The sequence below is a fragment of the Lynx rufus genome, unplaced genomic scaffold (genome assembly GCF_022079265.1).
Source record: "Lynx rufus isolate CCGP_SWC_20201006 ecotype Redwood Valley unplaced genomic scaffold, mLynRuf1.p SCAF_8, whole genome shotgun sequence".
NCBI classification, from domain to species: domain Eukaryota; kingdom Metazoa; phylum Chordata; class Mammalia; order Carnivora; family Felidae; genus Lynx; species Lynx rufus.
This window is the reverse complement of record NW_025814896.1, coordinates 119,037,131-119,056,224: the sequence shown is the minus strand read 5'-3', so window position 1 is coordinate 119,056,224 and position 19,094 is coordinate 119,037,131. Positions and strand designations below refer to the sequence as shown.

The 19,094-nt window shown below is 50.0% G+C and overlaps 3 protein-coding genes across 9 annotated transcripts; 1 reads left to right on the top strand and 2 right to left on the bottom strand.

Moving 5' to 3' along the window:
* Positions 1-3,692: 3,692 nt before the first annotated feature.
* EIF2B4 (eukaryotic translation initiation factor 2B subunit delta) lies at positions 3,693-10,240 on the bottom strand. 7 transcript variants are annotated; one of them, XM_047067687.1, is made up of 13 exons: positions 10,092-10,240; positions 8,731-8,774; positions 8,274-8,409; positions 7,871-8,077; positions 7,515-7,597; positions 7,257-7,348; positions 6,907-7,021; positions 6,624-6,700; positions 5,334-5,436; positions 4,965-5,092; positions 4,649-4,826; positions 4,062-4,242; positions 3,693-3,940 (listed from the first exon to the last, which is right to left on the bottom strand). In XM_047067687.1, the coding sequence occupies exons 2-13, from the start codon at positions 8,758-8,760 to the stop codon at positions 3,741-3,743; spliced, it is 1,530 nt and encodes a 509-aa protein (XP_046923643.1). In that variant the 5' UTR covers positions 8,761-8,774; positions 10,092-10,240; the 3' UTR covers positions 3,693-3,740. The 7 variants fall into 7 exon arrangements, with proteins under 7 accessions (XP_046923643.1, XP_046923644.1, XP_046923647.1 ...); XM_047067688.1 differs by having other exon boundaries at positions 7,871-8,074; XM_047067691.1 differs by lacking the exon at positions 10,092-10,240 and adding an exon at positions 9,156-9,261.
* SNX17 (sorting nexin 17) lies at positions 9,449-15,134 on the top strand. The gene is made up of 15 exons (XM_047067697.1): positions 9,449-9,641; positions 10,110-10,184; positions 11,195-11,312; positions 11,836-11,900; positions 12,179-12,289; positions 12,396-12,486; positions 12,651-12,738; positions 12,979-13,048; positions 13,332-13,424; positions 13,520-13,723; positions 13,843-13,968; positions 14,132-14,209; positions 14,338-14,412; positions 14,504-14,545; positions 14,639-15,134. Exons 1-15 carry the CDS (start codon positions 9,579-9,581, stop codon positions 14,750-14,752), a joined length of 1,413 nt encoding a protein of 470 aa, XP_046923653.1. The 5' UTR covers positions 9,449-9,578; the 3' UTR covers positions 14,753-15,134.
* A 106-nt stretch (positions 15,135-15,240) lies between these two features.
* On the bottom strand, positions 15,241-18,610 carry ZNF513 (zinc finger protein 513). The gene is made up of 4 exons (XM_047067695.1): positions 18,480-18,610; positions 18,076-18,237; positions 16,507-17,094; positions 15,241-16,411 (listed from the first exon to the last, which is right to left on the bottom strand). Exons 1-4 carry the CDS (start codon positions 18,532-18,534, stop codon positions 15,585-15,587), a joined length of 1,632 nt encoding a protein of 543 aa, XP_046923651.1. The 5' UTR covers positions 18,535-18,610; the 3' UTR covers positions 15,241-15,584.
* Between the last annotated feature and the right edge of the window lie 484 nt (positions 18,611-19,094).

Below are 19,094 nucleotides of genomic sequence, written 5' to 3'. Positions count from 1 at the left end.
GCTGCTCTGTGGCTTAGGACTAACTTTGTGAGAACGCAAAATTGGGTGCAGCCAAGGCTACAGTTCCCCGAGTAAATTACATCTGAAATGCTTGTCGGATGGACAGCTCTCAGCTTTAAACACTTCTGTAATCAACAAATGTCTCTCCACTCCTGTTGCCTCAGTTAGGCTATGTTTGACTTTACTGCAAAATCTTTTATATTAGTTGTATTCATTTTTGGAGTAAGATATTCGCATGGCTCAAAATTCAAAGGATACATAGGGTGTAAAGTGAAGGCCTCCACCTGTCTCTACATCCACACAAGCAGTTCCTTGTTACAGATTCAAAATATTTTATATATTCATGCACATATGCAAATGCATATATATCTTTCCCCTTTTAATTCAAACAGCAATTACACACTGTCCTGTATCTGGCTTCTCTTAACTCAGTATACTTTGGAGATTGTTTCATTTCTGTACATAAAACCTTCCTCATTCTTTATCATGACTGCTTAGTAATGATATGAATGTAGTATATCATTGACCTTGAACACAGGGGTTAGGGGTGCCAACACCAGTGTAGTGGTGGAAAAATCTACATGTTAACTTTTTCTTCCCCCAAAACTTAACTACTAAATAGCCTACTGTTGACTGGAAGTCCATACACCATCAATTAACGTGTATTTTGTATGTTAATATGTATTATATACTGTATTACAGTAAAGTAAGCTAGAAAAAGGAAAATGTTAAGAAAATCATAAGAAAATAATTTTATAGTTCTGTACTGTAATGAAGAAAACCCATATATAAGTGGACCCACACAGTTCAAAACTGTTGTTCAAAGGTCAACTTGCTAATATTATTGGATATTTAGGTGGTTTCTAGTCAATGCTGCTATAAATAACCTTGTTACTTCAAACATGAGCAACTATATGGGTAGGTAGCATAAATTCCTAAAGGCAGAGTTGCTGGACCAAAAGTTTAGGTGCAATTGTAATTTTGATTGACAGGCCATCTTTCAACTGATCTGTTCCTCTGCCTCTAATCTCTTATCAGTTACCTTTCTAAAGTATAGAGTTGACCCTGTGGATCTTCTGCTTAATTTTAATGATTAAGATGCTCAATAAATAAAAAACCCACGAGTTAATAATCCTTTAAAAAAGGGAGAGGGAGGGAGAGGGAGAGAAAGCCAACTAACCAAAAACTACTCATTGTATGCCACTGGAAATAGTGATCAATTTTTTGAAACAAGCAAATAAAAGGAAAGAAACATTTGTCTTTCCAAGAAGAACTATAATTCAGGATAACTACTGAAAAGGAATTCTTTTTAGATTACCAGCTAGGAAATATAGAAAGAAGGATAGAATTAGGGGGGAAAGTCATTTTGCAGCCCCTAATGAAATAATTCAGGCAATAACCACCAGTAGATAAAACCACTAAGTGAAAACTTGAGAGACTTTAATATTTAAAACTTTAAAACTGGGGGGTCTCAGTTAAGCGTCCAACTTTGGCTCAGGTCAGGATCTCATGGTTCATGAGTTCAAGCCCCACATCAGACTCTCTTGTTGTCAGTGCAGAGACCGCTTGGGATCCTCTGTTCCCCTCTGTCCCCCCTCCGCCCACCCCACTCTCTCACAAAATAAACTTAAAGGAAAAAAAAAAAGACTAAAACTGGACCTACTCATCACTGAACATGGAACAGCTATTTGCCTCCTGATGTGAGGCAGTATGAAACACAGAACCACCTAAGTATTCTTGCCCAAAAAGTTGAATGGAAATTGAGGGGTTAGAGGAATGAATTAAATGACACCACATGGAAACCAATAGTCAAATCCAGAGTAGGGAATATTTTATAAGATGATCTGATATCTGAACAAGTCAATGTCCTAAGAAGGGAGGTTGAAGAGACTGCTTTTGATTACAAGAAATTGAAGACATAATAACCAAATGTAATGTGTAGATTTGTTTGGATCCTGATTCAAACAAACCAACTGTAAAAAATCCAGTTTTTGAGACAGTCAAGGAAATCTGATTATAGACTGGACAATACTAAATAATTCAGTAAGTGTAACAATACCATGGTAAACTTCCATATTTTTTTTAGAGACACATACTGAGGTTTGTAGGAGTGAATCCCAGATACAATATCTGGGATTTACTGTAAAGGAACTTCAGCAAGGATAAAAAAGGAAAAAGAAAGCAAATGTGGCAAATCTTGGTAACTGTATCTGGGACGGGGATTCTTAGTATGGTTTACTCTATTGCGGAGCTATTTGAAATTTCTCAATAAAACACATGTACACACAAAATGGGTGACTCTCCATTTTTTTAGGCTAACCACAATGGTTAGGCTCACAATCTGGCCCTAACCCAACCTCCTTTGCAGCTTTATCATTCACTCTCCACATAAACCTCAGGTCTAGCCTCACCACACCACCTGACACATTGGAATTGGCCACGCATTTAAAATTTTTTTTTTTAGTATTTATTTCTTGGGAGACAGAGAGACAGAGTGCAAGCAGGGGAGGGGCAGAGAGAGAGGGAGACACAGAATCTGAAGCAGACTCCAGGCTCCGAGCTGTCAGCACAGAACCTGACGCGGGGCTCAAACTCACAAGCCAGGAGATCATGACCTGAGCGCAAGTCAGAAGCCCAACCCACTGAGCCACCCTGGCACGCATTTTAAAGCCTATTCTGTTTTTGTGTTCAAGCTATTCCCTTTGCTGATCTGCCTTCCCATTGTTTCTCAACTGGGAAACTCCCTACCCTCACAGGTCAGATGCTCCCTGTGAAGTCTTCAACCTTATTAGGTCTCTGGGTGTCATCCATGGTTGCCTCCTAGAAACTCTGTTCATGCAACTAGTAGAATTTCTGTCATACTGCAGATATTGTCTGTCTGCCTCCACCATAATGAGTGCCCCTCAATGGCAGACAGCATAAAAGTTAGGGGCAGTCTCTCCATCCAGAATGCCTGAAATCACAAGCTGCTTTTGTGTTACCCTGGACAGTAACTTAGCCTCTCTGTGCCTTAGCTATATTACCTAGGCAGGTAACCTCTCTGTGTCTCAGTTTTCTCACCTGTAAAATTTCTCTTCATAGAGCTATCTTAACCTTCCTAAATGGATCATAAAGGATTAGAGCAGTTTCTGACACAGAACAAGTACTCAATGCTGAGAATACGAAATACTTAATATGTAGTTATTTAAAATATACTAAAATACTAAAGATAACTCTCTAATCTGTCTCTATATTCCTCCTTATATCTAGTTCAGTGTCTGGCATGTACATGCTTGATAAATGGTTGATGACTTGGATCGGTTTTGGTGTCCATACTGACCTTCACTTTGGCCCCAAACTACTGACCTGGAACTAGTTACTGAAGAGGTTCATAAAGGTCTGAGATTGGCACAGGTCGTAAGAGGGGTTACAGCGGCGCCTGCGTGGTTCAGTTGGTTAAGTGTCCAACTCTTGATTTTGGCTCAAATCATGATCTCAAGGTTTAAGGGATTGAGCCCTGCGTCAGGCTCTGCACTGACAGCATGGAGCCTGCCTGGGATTCTGTCCCCTTCTCTCTCTGCCCCTCCCCCACTCACACACATGCTCTTTCTCTCTCAAAATAAATAAATAAAAGAAAATAAAAGAGGGGTTGAAGAGCCTGGACTTCTAACCTAAGTGATGACGATACTAAAATAGATACAAACGCAGCAAAGTTGCTGAATGTAGGGAGCATGTCATTTATTGACCCTGTGTTCCCCCACTCACTGGTCGCTACTCTTGACTCGTAGAACAACAGGTACAGAACTGCAAGGAATCATTCCCAGCTCCGTGATCACCAGATCCACCAGTTCCGGGGGGGTCACATCATAGACTAGATTCAACAACCGTAGGGACGGGTGGTTCTGCCAGTTAGCCAGGGCCACATGTTCTCCTCGCTCACACAGTAGATCGTCAGGGTCATCTGCAATGGGAGATGTATCCATTTATGTCTTTTTAGAGAACAAATCATAGTTCAACCCTCCCTCTCCCTCCCAAGTCTCAAATCTCTAGAATCTTCTCTCCTGCCCTCCTGGGCTCCTTACCTAGCTCATTAGAGACAAAGGCATCAGTCTGCACACGCTCACAGAACTTGTATGTTTCACAGCAGACCAGCACTGGCACATTATGGGCTCGTGCCACCAGGGCCAGCTGGGCTGTCCCTACCCGTGACATCACGGACCCATTGGCCAGGAGTGCATGAGCTCCCAATAGCACCTTAGAAACCTATTTGTTTTGAACAATGGAGAGGGGGAGAAAATGCGGTAAGTGATTAATGCGGAAAAAGGTTCCCCACTCCTGCCCAGGACAGCAATATTGAGTCAGTAACAAAACTTAGCAATGTTTCTTCTTGGAAAACATCTGGCCATTGAGGCATGAACCTCCCACAGGAAAATGAAACTCCAAAGTTACTTTTGTCCTGATTCTTCTTGGTGGCTGCTAGTTTAATATAATGTTCTTACAACAGCTATACTATTAACATGCTGTAGGTGTTTTTCCTATTAAATATAAACAGGCCTATAAAAACAGGGCTAGTATTTTTAAATAATTGTCACCCTAGTAAGATGGGATTATGTCTATACAACTACACCCTTTTACCTCCAACTTTGGAGTCCCTTTCATCTGCCCTCACCTCTGGGAGCACATAGGAGGCTGCAGGAATCAGCAGGTAGGAGGCAGGGACCCCAGCACGGACCAGAGAACGTAGTGTGTGCCTTCCCTCCAGCCGTGGCCGGCTGTCCACCACTACCACCCGAAACCGCCGGCCCCTAGCCCAAGCCTCCTGAAGAATTCGTGATACCAGAGATGAGCTGGAGTGAATGGAGAGGAGGATTCAGTTACAGATTTCACTAACAACCAACCACCTCATTCCTAAAGGGCAAAGGGGCACTCCCTTGTTCAGACTGTTTCACTCCCCAATTTTCTCAGTCATAGGGTCTGGACCATACCATCCATACACAAGGATCACATCTCCGGTATTGATCTTCTCATAAGCAAAGCGGGAAATTGCCTGAGCTGCAAGCACAATCTTCTCTTGCACATACCGGTCAATGGCTGCTTGAAGTTCTGACTTGGCCTAAACGGATTAAGATGTTTAGGGAACAAGAAATGGACATATTTCTTCCTCTGATCATTATGCTAGATGCTTGAATATGTGTATAATGATGGGTTCCAAGGGAGCCCAAGTCAGACAACCCAACCACTTCCTTAACCCTTGACCAGGGCAGAATGACAGCACTGTTCCTCCTGGGAGTCCTGAATGTCTTTCTCAGCTGGACCCTCAGGTGCATGCCTTGCTCATTCCTCATATTCATCACCTCCTCTTCCCGCTTAGAGCTGCTCACACCCGTGATCTCCTTGTTCAGGAACTTGATGGCGTTGTACATGCTTGCTGACAGGGGACGGCACTGAGTCAGGAAGCTACAAAGACAATACCTCACGTTTATGTGACTTTTTACACCTTACATTCACGTTTAAAAAGAAGACAGAAATATGAATGCAAACTGGGGCAGCTACTCTAGAAAACAGTGTGGAGGTTCCTCAAAAAATTAAAAATAGAACTGCCCTACAACCCAGTAATTGCACTACTAGGTATTTATCCAAGGGATACAGGTATGCTGTTTGGAAGGGATACATGCTCCCCAATGTTTATAGCAGCACTATCCACAATAGCCAAAAAGCCCACATGTTCACTGGTAGGATGAATGGATAAAGAAGATGTGTTACATAAATTCAATGGAGTATTACTGGGCAATCAAAAAGAATGAAATCTTGCCATTTCCAACTACGTGGATGGAACTAGAGAGTATTATCCTAAGCAAAATTAGTCAGAGAAAGACAAATATCATATCACTTCACTCATATGAGGACTTTTAACATACAAAACAGATGAACACAAGGGAAGGGAAGCAAAAAATAATACAAAAACAGGAAGGGGAACAAAATTATCATAAGAGACACTTAGATACAGAGAACAAACAGAAGGTTGCTGGAGGGGTTGTGTGGGGAGGGGGAGTGGGCTAAATGGGTAAGGAGCTTAAGGAATCTACTCCTTGCACCATGTGCTAACTAACTTGGATGTAAATTATAAAAAAATAAATTATAGAAAGAAAAAAAGAAAAGAAAGAGAACAAGAGAAGATATAAAAGAAAAAAAAAGCAATAAGAGAAAAAAAGCAATAAAAGAAAAGGGCTTGTCAAGAGGCTTTTGGATGAAAAATAATAATATCGGGACACATGGCTCACTTATTACAATTGTATATGCTTAGGAGACTATGGGCACAGTGTCAGAAATAAGAATTGACCTAAAACATCTCAGATCTGTGGTTACTATTTACGATATACAGCTTTGACAAAACACTCAGAACATTAGACTACTATAGTTCAGAGACCAAAGTGTCACTTTATGTAGTATGTTTTTTCTTCTGTATGTTAACAGAGGTCTTATGTCAAAATCCCACAATTTATTTGGTTTCTAACATTCCCTTTGCGATTTACTTTACAAAATAAAGGTTGGACAGAAAAATGAAACGAGGTAAAAGAGCAAGAGAAAAGGTACAAGAAGAGGACTTGATGACATGGGAGTGGGCTTACAGTGGTCCTTCTTACCTGAAGTAGGGCTTTAGCTTATTCACTAGGTCCCTTGAGAGTTCTTCATTGGGAGGTGTTGTATAATCCTGAATCACCTACAGGGTACACAGGGTGATCGGCAAAACGTCCCCTAATAAAGGTCTCTGAAGGAGGGGCAGGAGGGGAGGGCAAGCTTCACTGGGGAAAGTGTTCTGAGGATGCAGTCATCCCTTCTGTCCCCCAGAGATTACTTTGGGTGACAGAAGCGAACACAGTGTTGGGGAAGGTGGGATTGGGTCCTAGAGGGGACAGGACAACATACCTGCTGCAAGGCACGAAGCAGGGCAATACACCGGGCATTGGAGCCACTGACCAGGCCCTGGGAGTACTGCAGGCCGAGTCGCACCATGGCTGGGTGGATCACAGAGGATGGGATGCTGATGGGATGGCGGTGTCACACACTTTGCAAGGGAGCCTGAGCACCTACTGCCCACCTGCCCCTGATAAAAAGGAACTTCCTTCACTAGCACAGACATCCCCCTTTCCTCGAGAATTTTGCCTTGTGTGTGCGCTTCCTCCCACAGACCCCATCTCAAAGTTTCAGTCACTTTCAATCCTAAGTTACCAAAATTCCTAGAACTTAAAAGTTGTGACAATTTCACAGGGTCTTACCTCATATACTGAGTCAAAGAATTCTGTCTGCTATACTGGGGTAGGTGAGAGAAGAGACTGACTTTGGATCCATAATCATTTCGTGTAGGAACCTTGACAAAATAGGGGAACAGGACAGTGGAAAAAAGTAAACAGTGAGGCTGCCTTGACCCAAATATCCATTCTTCCCCAGGGTCTCACTTCCACCTGAGGACCTTTTCCCCCTCTTTCCCATCTTCCTTAGGCAATTCCTGGCCACACACCGAGACCACTTCCTACCTGTTGTTGCTCTGGTTTTTTAGCAAGCCTTCTCAGAAGTGTGAGGTCATCAACCTGAGTGTGCTCAGGGAGACGCTTCACTCCTAAAAGATAATGATTATGTCTTCAAGATGCTGTACGTGGTAATGAGAAATCTGCTTTTAAGGTATGAGGCACATCAAGAAAAACTGGACAGGGGGAGGGGGAAAATGGGACAAAAGGATAGAAGAAATAGAGACAGGATGAGGTTGAGAGGAAATTTTTGAGCTCTTGGCCCCAAGGCAAAGAATGGGAGAGGAGAGCTGTCTTACCATGGGGAAGCCTGAGCTAACATAAGAATTCGCATCAACAAAGGTCTTGAAATGAAGGGAAGGTACCTGGGAGGGTTTCTCCAGCTGTACTGGGGAAGGCCCTGGGAGGTGGCCCTCCTTGTTCGCCTTTCCTTGCCTGTTTCAGGGCCCGATCCGCCTCCTGCTTAGCCCGCCGTTCAGCACGAAGTTCAGCTTTACTTCGACCAGTTGGAACTTTCCCCCCAGCAGTGGCCTGCTGACTGCCAGGTCCTGCCGGTTCTTTGGTCGGGCCTACTAAAGATAGAACGAAGAGGTGCCCAAGCCCCAGGCAGGTAGTATCTATCTATGCCCCACCCAGTCAAAGCTCCTGTTTATCTAAACTTTTTCGCTCTTCACTTGCTCAAACCAACTTTGTCTTATCTCCCCCTCTGTTCTCCCACACATCCCTCTACCAGTTCCACACCCCAGCCCTTTAAACAAGCTTCGGCACCTTGACACTGGGCTGCAGGTACAGCAGAGCCAGTTTCTGGTTCTGCCCCCTTTTCCTCCTTCCGTTTCTTCTTCTGCTGTTTCTTTTCCTTCCGAAGCTGCAACTTCTCTTCTTGGGTCATCTCCCTTCCCCCTGCCTGAGACACAGACATAGAATATTGCTCTTCCCCAACAATTCCAAAGATGAAAAAACACTACTGGAGTCTTCCAAGATTCCCATAAAGTAAAGCCCCTAATCCTAACTCTAACCAGCTAGCTGTTACAAGCTTTCATCCCATAGGGATCGAAGCTTCTCCTTCAGGATCACAGTCTCATACTGTTAGGGGTCGAAGAATTCTGTAAAATCTGGCTTTCCCGAGAAATAGAGTGAAACGCGGACGGAAGCTGCGTTAGAATGAAGCTGACACAGCCTGCTGCGTAGCGCTTGACAGGGGTTTTGGAAGGGCACTCTCACTTACCCCAGGTCGAGTAGAAAGCTCCGCCTTCATCCTAGACCCCGAGTCTGCATCAGAAAACAGGTCACAAAGTGAGCCAGACAAGGTCCGGGAGGGTTTGGGGGGACCCGTACTCGGCGCGGCTGGCTGCTGGGTCGGCATGAGCAAGGCTCCGCCGCCAGGCGGGAGGCTAGCCAGGGATCCGCGTGGGGACGCAGTGCGCGGCAGGATCAAAAGGAAGGCGGAGGAGGCGGCCGGGAGGGGCCCCTACCCTTCTCTCCAGAGCCAGCCGGTGCGGGGCGCGGGAATGCGCCCCAGGCAGCGCGCACCAGGGCCCGGAGAGGCGCCGGAACGGAACGACAGGACCCAGAGGGACTCAGGGCTCAGTCGCGGGCGTCCAGCGCCCGGAGGCTCGCGTACCTGTTAGTGCGCCCCCGCCCTTCACTCACCCTCGCGAACAGCCACAGCCACGGCAGCCATCACCCTCCGTTCTAGGCTCCGCCCGCCGCGGTCCCTAGGCCTACAGCGCCACCTGGGCCGACACCCATGGCGCGCAGCTCCCAGCGGACTACAATCTCCAACGTGCGCTGGAGCTCCGCCCCGGGCTACGGGCACCGATGAGGGCCCTCTCACCTCGGGGCGCCCAGTCCTGGCAGTCGGCTCTTGCTCTTTAGACTACAGTTCCCAGCATGCCGGGGGTGCCGCGCCCTAGAGCGGACGTCCCACCACCCTTCCACCTCCGATCCCAGCGCCCCCCCCCCCCCCAAAATGGCGAGTGAGACAGCGGGGACGCGCTGAGCGGCGGAGGCGAGCGTGTAAAGCCGCTGCAGCCCTGTCAGTCCGGAGCCCGGCTGGGCCCTGCCGCAGGGAACATGCACTTTTCCATTCCTGAAACCGAGTCCCGCAGCGGGGACAGCGGCGGCTCCGCCTACGTGGTGAGGAGCGGCCGGAGCCGGGCCGGGCAGGGGCGGGGATAACGGGCCGGAGCCCTCTCCGAGCGGCCTCTGAGGCCTGGCCGCCACCCTTGGGGCCTGTTCCCAGGCAGCCGACTCCTGACGGCCTCGCTGGGAGCTTATATCCCGTCTCAGATTCCTCCAAAGGTCGCCCCAGCTCCTTCAGGTCTTTTGTTCGCCTGCGTCGCCTCCCCCCTGGCTGGGCCGCGACTGCTCTGGTGGGCGTCACTGGCCTCTTGGGGAGGGAGACTGCGGCACCAGCGCCCCAGTTGCCCTCGGGCTGGTCCTTCTGCTTTGGGACCTGGCCCTGGGGAGAACAGACGAATAAGCCCTCGGAAGATCTCGGTGCGTTACTCAGGCGGAGTTATGCCAGGCAACTTCTGGCCAGGGTTTTCAAGGGGGTCGCCCAGACTGCGACCCTAAAATGCTTGCCTGCTTTTGTGTCCTCAGGCCTATAATATCCACGTGAATGGAGTCCTTCATTGCCGGGTGCGCTACAGCCAGCTCCTGGGGCTGCACGAGCAGGTGGGACCAGCACCCCTGCCTTGAGGCAGCTTTCAAGCCCTTTCCTACAATTGGGCATCAGTGTCTCCGTTTTTCCCCCCTCGTCGCTTCCTCTAGGCCGTGTAGTTCCCCTTTAACTACTGCCACTGGGGAGGATCTGGTGTTTCATCTTATCGATTGACATTTCCGGGGAACTCCCTAAGAAGCTTACTGTCTGTTACTCTAACTGCTCCTCCTTATACTCACATCCGCCTTTTTGCTTCCTTGTGCCCCGTCTTACTTCAGCCTTTGCCTGTGCATGGAAAAACCGACCTCCCCCCTCTGCTGCTGAAGCACATTCCTTCCGTCATCTGAGCTGCAACTTGAAATTCTCTTCCCTGCTCATACAAACCATTCACCAATACCTTCTGTGCTCTTTAACAACTTTCAGTGGGCCTAGCTGTTCAGTTATCCTTATGTATCTGTGACGCAATGTTTCTATGTTCTCCTCACCAGATTGCAAGCTCTTTTCAACTCAGTACAGAGTCCTGATTCCACTGATAACTAACTGTGCAACCCTGACTAAGTTACCTGATTTCTTTGGGCCTTAGTTTCTAAGACTGAAAAATGGAGTTGTTGCTCTGCAAAGTCCCTTTAAGTTCTAAGACATTTTGTGTACATATTTGTCTATATTTAACCAGGCACATAAATTTTCCTTGTAAAGCCCTTTGCTTCTTGTGAGGGTTCAACGAACAGTCTTGCTAAATAATTAGGGGGCTCCCCAGGCCCCAGACCTATACAAACCGCACCCACACTGTGAAGGGGCTGACTGGTACATAGCAAGATAGGACACAACTTATATTTAGAACAGAGGAACACAGCTCTGTTGGTATGCTACCTTCACCACAGGAATTATTTCTTGGATGACCAGGCTAAATGGGGGAGCAGGGACTAAGGGAAGGGAAGGGAGACCAAGAGAACATTGTGAGTGTGGATTACCTCTTCTCATTTACTGTGTTTATGTGAAGGGTTGTATCTCTTTCTCCAAATAGCTTCGGAAGGAGTATGGGGCCAATGTTCTTCCTGCATTTCCCCCAAAGAAGCTTTTCTCTCTGACACCTGCTGAGGTAGAACAGAGGAGAGAGCAGTTAGAGAAGTACATGCAAGCCGGTGAGTGGTTGGAGGGAACTTTAAGCTAACAGTTGAGAACTATGGGAAGAGACTCAAAACAGCTGGTTCTGTAGACTGTCCTGAATTACTTTCTGGATCTGGGGAGCCTTTTGTTTTATCTGATACTTAATTAAGAAAAGTAAATAGCATACAAGGATGTTGTAGGTATTAACAAAGCAATTTGGTCAATATACTAATACAGTTTGGAAATACTAACATAATGTTAAATAGTCTCAAAGCAGTTCAGATTGGTGGGGAGAGCTTAATTTGTATCTGACGCGCTTTAGATTAACATCATTGTTATTTCCCTAGTTCTATAGACTGGACTCAACTAGATGGCAGCCAAGGGTGGGGCAGGTGAAGAATTTATGCAAACAGTGAGTGAGGTGAGGCCAGCTGGGGGATGTGACAGGCCATCACCAGCCCAGGAAATGGGGTAGGGGGGAAACCTACCAAAAAAAGAACTGGGGGGAGTCAAGAGGGAGCCCAAAGTTACTGCAACATCGTCTTCTTGTCCCCACAGTTCGGCAAGACCCACTGCTTGGGAGCAGTGAGACCTTCAATAGCTTTCTGCGTCGGGCACAACAGGTGAGGCTCTGGGTGCCACCAAGATTTAAGGGAAGGACTTTTCTGTAGGGTCATGTCATTTTAAGGCAGTGGCTACAAGAGTCATCCAGGCACCTTTTTTTATGAGGTAGGGCTTCTACTGTACTAATGAAATCAAGGAAACTCAGCCTGTAATTAAGCAACTGAGAATAAAGATGCTAGAAGGATCTAGAAATAGAGAGTTTAGGATGGGTCAGAGCTAGACACTGGGCAGGTATTAACAAGGCAGTGCCTCCATTCTCATGTATATTCACGACCAGGAGACACAGCAGGTCCCCACAGAGGAAGTTTCCTTGGAAGTGCTGCTCAGCAACGGGCAGAAAGTTCTCGTCAATGTGCTAACTTCAGATCAGACTGAAGATGTCCTAGAGGTGAGGCACTTGTGCTGCCCCTCCTCCCTGGCACCTCAGGGTCCCAGGTTTCGGGGTGATTGGAACCAGCCAGTATGATGAGCTGTACTTCCTTCCCTCTCCCAAGGCTGTGGCTGCAAAGCTGGATCTTCCAGATGACTTGATCGGATACTTCAGTCTCTTTCTAGTTCGAGAGAAAGAGGATGGAACCTTTTCTTGTGAGTTTCTGTGGACTTGACTGCTTCCCTGTGCATCTAGTAGTGAATTTGCCCCCCTAATTCCTCCCAGAATGTAACATTTCCTTACGGTCTCTCTCTTGGCTTTTCTCCCCTTGAGTCTCATGGCGTTTTCCTTTTTTTTTTTTTTTTTTTTAAACCCACAGTCGTACGGAAGTTGCAAGAGTTTGAGCTGCCTTATGTATCTGTCACCAGTCTTCGGAGTCAAGAGTATAAGATTGTGCTAAGGAAGAGGTCAGGGCTGGGTTTGGAGGAGGGGGAAGGGTGCTGGATTAGATTACTGGGCCATGTACTGAGATAGAATAACCTGGACAAGGGAGTAGCGTTGGGTGTTTTCTACCAGGCCTTCCTAGCTTCCTCCCACTGTACCACCATTTGCCCACAAATTCTAGATTGCTCCTGTTTTCTATTCTACCTCTCTTGCCTTACCCCAGCTTAGCCCCATTATCCCCTTTCCACCCCTTGGCCTCACAGTTACTGGGACTCTGCCTATGACGACGATGTCATGGAGAACCGCGTTGGCCTGAACCTGCTTTATGCTCAGGTGAGCTTGGAGCTGCCTCAGAACCCTTCCCCCGAAATGAATACTGGTGTCTCACTCTGCCAAGAAAACTCCGTGTCTTTACTCCCAGTTCACAGGGAAGTTCCTAGAATACTATCAGGGCACCTGGCACAATCTAGTCTCCTTATTTTGTAAGCTGATATAGTCAAGGACTCACTGCAAAGAGGTCACTGCTAAGGGTCAGGATGGACAGAAGTAATTGGACACTTTCCTTGGACCTCTGATTGGGAGCCCCGAACCCCCCCACCCCTTGTCTCTACTATAGACGGTATCAGACATTGAGCGTGGGTGGATTCTGGTCACCAAGGAGCAGCACCGGCAGCTCAAATCTCTGCAAGAGAAGGTCTCCAAGAAGGAGGTAAGTCTGCTTCCCTGTTTTATTTCAAGGGGGGTTGTTTTCTGACTCACCCCACTTCCCTTCCTGACCTGCCCCCTGTGGTGACTGGGTTTCAGTTCCTGCGGCTGGCTCAGACACTGCGGCACTATGGCTACTTGCGCTTCGATGCCTGTGTGGCTGACTTCCCAGAGAAGGACTGTCCCGTGGTAGTGAGTGCAGGCAACAGTGAGCTTAGCCTCCAGCTCCGCCTGCCTGGCCAGCAACTCCGAGAAGGCTCCTTCCGGGTCACCCGCATGCGGTGCTGGCGGGTCACCTCCTCTGTGAGTTGGGGTAGGCCTTTGAGATGGTGCTCTGGCAAGCCTTGAGCTTCAGGAATGGGTGGGTCAAGGACGGAGGCAGACTGGTCAGAATCTCAGCCTAACTCCCCTTTCTCTCCCAGGTGCCACTGCCCAGTGGAGGCACAAGCAGCCCAGGCCGGGGCCGGGGTGAGGTGCGCCTGGAACTGGCTTTTGAATACCTCATGAGCAAGGACCGGCTACAGTGGGTCACCATCACCAGCCCCCAGGTGTGAGCCCACCCTCATGCCTCCTCTGGAGCCCATTGCACCGCTCTCTTAAATACCCAAGTCTAGGGCTTCCAGGACTCCATGTGAGTGGGAGCCCTTGTCTTAGGGGTGCTGGGCTCAGGATGACCACTCTAGTCAGGCTGAGCTCTCTTCTTGCCCTCAGGCTATCATGATGAGTATCTGCTTGCAGTCTATGGTAGATGAACTGATGGTGAAGAAATCTGGTGGCAGCATCAGGAAGGTAAGCGAGAGGTGTGGACCAAGCAGCTGAGTGGTTGTGCTCTCCCTGCCTTTTGTCCTAGGTGGGAGGGAGGGGAAGTGATGGGGATTCCGAAGGGATTCTGCCCTTATCAGCGTCTCCATCCCCAGATGCTTCGTCGGCGAGTAGGGGGCACCCTGAGACGCTCAGACAGCCAGCAAGCAGTGAAGTCCCCACCCCTGCTTGTAAGTATCACTTTCTGATCAGTGCCCCACCTCCTAGCCTTGCCATACCTCCCCAGTGAGCTCTCTGACACCTCTACCTCCTCTTCCCCAGGAGTCACCCGATGCCAGCCGGGAGTCCATGGTCAAACTCTCAGTGAGTTTCCCATGAGGGTTGGTGAGGTTGGTGTTGGTAGGGGAACCTCAGGGAGGCTTGAGCCCTCTGACGCCAACCCTGCCTTTGTTACAGAGCAAGCTGAGTGCCGTGAGCTTGCGGGGGATTGGCAGTCCCAGCACAGATGCCAGTGCCAGTGATGTCCACGGCAATTTTGCCTTCGAGGGCATTGGAGATGAGGATCTGTGATCTCCAGTGCTCAGCTGTCTGCCCTCTGCCCCGGAGGAATGTTCAGAAACTTGCCCTGTGCCTGTATCCCCCAAGCCAGGGGGTCTCTTCCTTCCTTCCCTTCTCTCGGCCAGGGGCTTCCTAACCCACCTTCCTTTCCACTCCCCGGGCTGGCTGCACAAAGGATTGTTCTCTCTTTTCAAAGCCGGCCCTTAATGCCAAATTAGCATTTAGTATTTTGCACAAAGTCCAAGGGACCATGGCTACCTGCCTTGGGGAAGAACTACATCTTCCCCTCCGGCTGCTTCTGGCTTCTCGGGGCCATGGGCCAAGGGGATGGGCAGAGGTCTGTGTATCATCTGGCCCAGCTCCCCATCATTAAACTCAGCCTGATTGCTGCCTACCTCTGTTTCCCTTCACTGCCCCTGCTCCCCCATCACAGCACAGACTGCTGTGCTAAGGGTGAGGCGGAGCTGTGCTTGCCACTGCCAACTCAGCATAGACATGGCTTTGTTAGTGTTTCCTTTATTATAAAGCACTGAAATAAGTTAAATAAACAGGTGGGAGGCTGGGCAGTCCCCCAGCCAGTTCCTCTACTGCCCCTGGGAGCAGTGGAGGTAAATACAGGGCCCTTCTCACTGAGCTCATGAAGTGCATCAGTCAAGGCAAGGCCCCCTGGTCCATATGGGCCCCCCGCCCACAGGGTTTGGGCTGGTCCATATAGCGCCTAGGTTAGTCTGTGGAGCCCCTGGCCAGCGGGGGAGGAAGTAGAAGGTGGCTTCTGGTCCATCTGTATAAAACGTACAGGACAGTCAGGGCTAATCCGTAGGGCCCTGAGGGAGAAGGACCTGGTTCAGGGTGAGTCTGTATGGAGAGCCCGGCTACCAGCGGCACTCAAAGCTGTCGGACCCCGAGGGCTCAACACAGAGGAGGGGCTGTGCGGTGGGGCCCAGCCCTCAGAGGCAGAGAGGCCAGGCCCTCCTGCCCCACCATGGCCATGCACCTTCTGGTGGCGTTTGTAGTTGTCCCAGTGGCCTGTGGTGTAGGCGCAGGTGGCACAGCGGAAGGGCTTCTCGCCTGTGTGCCGCAGCATGTGGCGTTTGAGGTTCATGCTCTGATTGCAGCTGTAGTTGCAAAGGCTACACCGAAAAGGTTTGTCCCCAGAGTGGATGCGACCGTGACGCTTGAGGTTGGCCAGGTTGCCACAGGCATAAGGGCAGAGGGGGCACTTGTAGGGCTTCTCTCCCGTGTGGACGCGCTGGTGCCGTTTCAGATTATCCAGATGAGCAGAGGCATAGGGACAGCGGGCACAGCGAAAGGGCTTCTCGCCACTGTGTGTCTTCATATGCCGGGCCAGGTGGTTGGGATAATGAGTGGCAAAGGGGCAGAGGCTACAGGCAAAGCCTTTGTCACTGGGGCCCTGGGGCCCCCCACTGGCACCCCCTCCAGCCTCTCCTCGCATGCAGCGCCCACACATGGTAGCTCCCAGCCGACCACCCTCCCCCTCCTCCAGCTCTCGTCCACAGTTCCGGCAGGTCCAAGGGAACAGCAGCTCTGGCAGTGGTTCTGATCCAGTCCCACAAAGACCCTCTCCTTCACCCCGCAGCTGCCCACAGTCTGGCAGGAAACTGGCACCACCTGGTGGCACGTGGAGGCTCAAATCTGGAAGCAGCAGAGCATCTGTGGGGACAATGAGGCCTGGTCTATGAATCCAACCAAGTATCCCTAAAGCCACCCACCCATGTCCCAGGTTCTTTTGGTCTCTGGCTTTTTACCTTCAGGTCGCCGGGGCACTGCCCCCTCCTGCTCTGTGGGACTGGGAGGCCGGGTTGGACGTGGAGCACAGCAGCGGAAGCCACAGGTCGGGCAGGGAGGAGTGGGGGGCCCCGCGTGGGTGCGCTGATGCCGCCTCAGGTTGCCCAGGCTGCTGCAGGCAAAGGGGCAGTGGGGACAGCGGTAGGGCTTCTCGCCAGTGTGGGTGCGGGTATGTCGCGTCAGGTTGACGAGCTGGGCTGAGGCGTAGGGGCAGCGGCCACAGCGGAACGGCTTCTCCCCGCTGTGTGTCTGCATGTGCCGCTTCAGGTGGCTCGAGTAGTGGGACACGAAGGCGCAGAGGCGGCATGAGTATAATAGCCGTGGGGGCAGCGGGGGCCCCCCACCCGGCCCTCCTGCCCCACAACACGGCCCCTCACCTGTCGGCCCCCCACACAGCTGGCAGGCTGGGCCTGGCCTCTCACCCCTGGCCTCCCCTGGACCCCTGGCTGGCTCCTCAACTTCACTCTCAGCACTTAGTGGCCGGCCGCCCCCAGACTCGTCATCGCTCAGCCCATAGGGAAGCCCAGGCCTGGCCCCCAGAGAGTCTCCTGGTAAGACAAACGTGAGAAGAAACATCAACATGGAGTACAATCAGGCTCCAAACTTGCTTTCTCACTGGTGTCTCCCCACTTGTTTGGCCCCACTCTTCACTTCAGTGATCCTGAAAATTCAATGTGAATGATCTGCTTCTGAGCCTGGACTAACCTAGTGATGACAGCTGTACCTAATTCCACTGCATGGAAAAGGATCAAAGGCTCACAGTGGACCACAGACTGAAATGAAGAATGTAATTAGGTGATTCTTGGGATAAAAAAAAAAGTAAAAGTACACAAGGCAGAGGCCTGACATCTTATTCTAAGCTCTGTTTTAGTAAGGTCCTTTTTAGTACAGAGCTGATTATAAAATAAAAACTCAAGAGTGAAGCAAAATCTGGAGAGAAGTGAAAACAAAGTAATGTCCCTAAAGGATGGATTATTTTTTACATGGATTCCCCTCAATGACGTTCAGAAACATCCTTAGTACAGGTAGCATTAAGTGGGTAAGTGGTGCAGCAAATTAGGGTGGAGTGATGTTAACATCACAGGGGAAAGGAATGTGCAAGAATACTTGAGGACAGAGACCAAAACCTCAATACAAAAGGTTTATGCTGCAGGTGAAAGGAGTTAGATTAGACATAACTTAATTTGAAATAAATTGTTTTGCTGAACCTTTTCAAGTGAACTTCACATAAGGAATGTGCTAGGCAGAAGGACAAGGTTACTAAAAGGGCATTAACTTTAACCAGTTGCTCTGTCATCCACTGTGCTATTCATGCCGCCTTTGGACCAGGCCCCAAAACTTCACCTCAACAAAGTGATGGAGCTCATCGAACAACTGGGCAAATGAAATCCAGCTCAAATCTAAACTAAATCATCCCTGGGTTGTGGCACTGTTTCGAGTTTAGCTCACTGGCACTAAATCCTAACCTGGATCCTGAAGGGCCGAGGTTCCAGCGGTCACTAATCTTTAATCAAGTCCCTCAAACCCACCTTCAGAGTCTCTCTCGAAGCCCATGAGCTGGTCGCTGTTGCCGTCACCTTCCTCCTCTTCCTCTTCCTCTTCCTCCTCAAACTCCAGATCCTGGCCTAGTAGCAAGTCACTCTCCAATACCAGGGCCCCGGGTCCTTCGTCTAGGGAGTCTTCGGTATCCACTGAAGAGGGGAGGGGGCTTGTAGATTCTCCCTCAGGAACCGTGCCCATCATCCGCACCCCGGGAGCTAGCCTTGGCAGCCCGTACTTCCCGTACTCTCAGACCCTCTCGGGTTCTCTTAGTAGAAGCTAGGAGTCCAGATCGCCCACCCCATCCCTCAGGAGTCCCCCTCTACCCCGACCTGAACCCACTCCACTGACCCCACCCCCGTTCCTCCCCCCCTTGCGGCCCCTGACCCCTGACCTTTGACCCCCTCGCATTTCACGGGCTGCGGGTGGCTCTGCTTCCTTCGGGGCATCGTGACCGGCTCCAGCCCGACGCGCCTCCGGCCTGCGGCCGCCCGGCCCCGCCCCTCCCAGTCCGGCCCGCCCGCCCTTCCTTTCAGGGCCCGCGGGCCGCCCCCATGCAGCGGCGCGGGCCCCGGGCAGCCCCCGGCCCTGGCCCCGGCGCCCAGCTCAGGCCGCTCCCGCCGCCGCCGCCGCGTCCATTCATGGAGCCCCCTACCCCCCCCCTACGGAGACCAGCTGGTACCTCCGTCCTCGCTTCCGCTTCCGCTGCCGCAGAGTCACACGGGACGCGTAGTCCGTGGAAAGAAGCGGCGAAAACGTCCACAGCGTGACCAGGAAGTGATTGTGACGAAAGAAAGCAGCCGAGCCAATCACAGATCAGATAGAAAGCAGGCCGTTGAGGAGGGCAGGAGAAGCCTCGGCCTTGCTTTCAGTCTTAGTTGCCGCCTGGCTTATCCTAACCACCCCTTGCAGTAGCTAGTAAACTATTCCTGACACCAGGAGGGGGTGAGGATGAGCCATGACGCTACGCCAGCCTGCCAGCAGCTCAGGGAGTTGCAATACCTGGGCC

Excerpts from the sequence above, each read along its gene's own strand:
- EIF2B4 (XM_047067689.1), bottom strand. The coding sequence starts at position 8,868 with ATGCCGACCCAGCAGCCAGCCGCGCCGAGTACGGGTCCCCCCAAACCC. Across the intron at positions 7,349-7,514 it reads AAAAACCAGAGCAACAACAG|GTTCCTACACGAAATGATTA; the intron begins GTAGGAAGTGGT and ends TATTTTGTCAAG. Across the intron at positions 3,941-4,061 it reads CTTTGTCTCTAATGAGCTAG|ATGACCCTGACGATCTACTG; the intron begins GTAAGGAGCCCA and ends CTCCCATTGCAG.
- SNX17 (XM_047067697.1), top strand. The coding sequence starts at position 9,579 with ATGCACTTTTCCATTCCTGAAACCGAGTCCCGCAGCGGGGACAGCGGC. Across the intron at positions 10,185-11,194 it reads TCCTGGGGCTGCACGAGCAG|CTTCGGAAGGAGTATGGGGC; the intron begins GTGGGACCAGCA and ends TTCTCCAAATAG. Across the intron at positions 12,290-12,395 it reads AGACTGAAGATGTCCTAGAG|GCTGTGGCTGCAAAGCTGGA; the intron begins GTGAGGCACTTG and ends CCCTCTCCCAAG.
- ZNF513 (XM_047067695.1), bottom strand. The coding sequence starts at position 18,534 with ATGCCCCGAAGGAAGCAGAGCCACCCGCAGCCCGTGAAATGCGAGGGG. Across the intron at positions 18,238-18,479 it reads GAAATGCGAGGGGGTCAAAG|TGGATACCGAAGACTCCCTA; the intron begins GTCAGGGGTCAG and ends TCCCCTCTTCAG. Across the intron at positions 17,095-18,075 it reads CTTCGAGAGAGACTCTGAAG|GAGACTCTCTGGGGGCCAGG; the intron begins GTGGGTTTGAGG and ends TTGTCTTACCAG.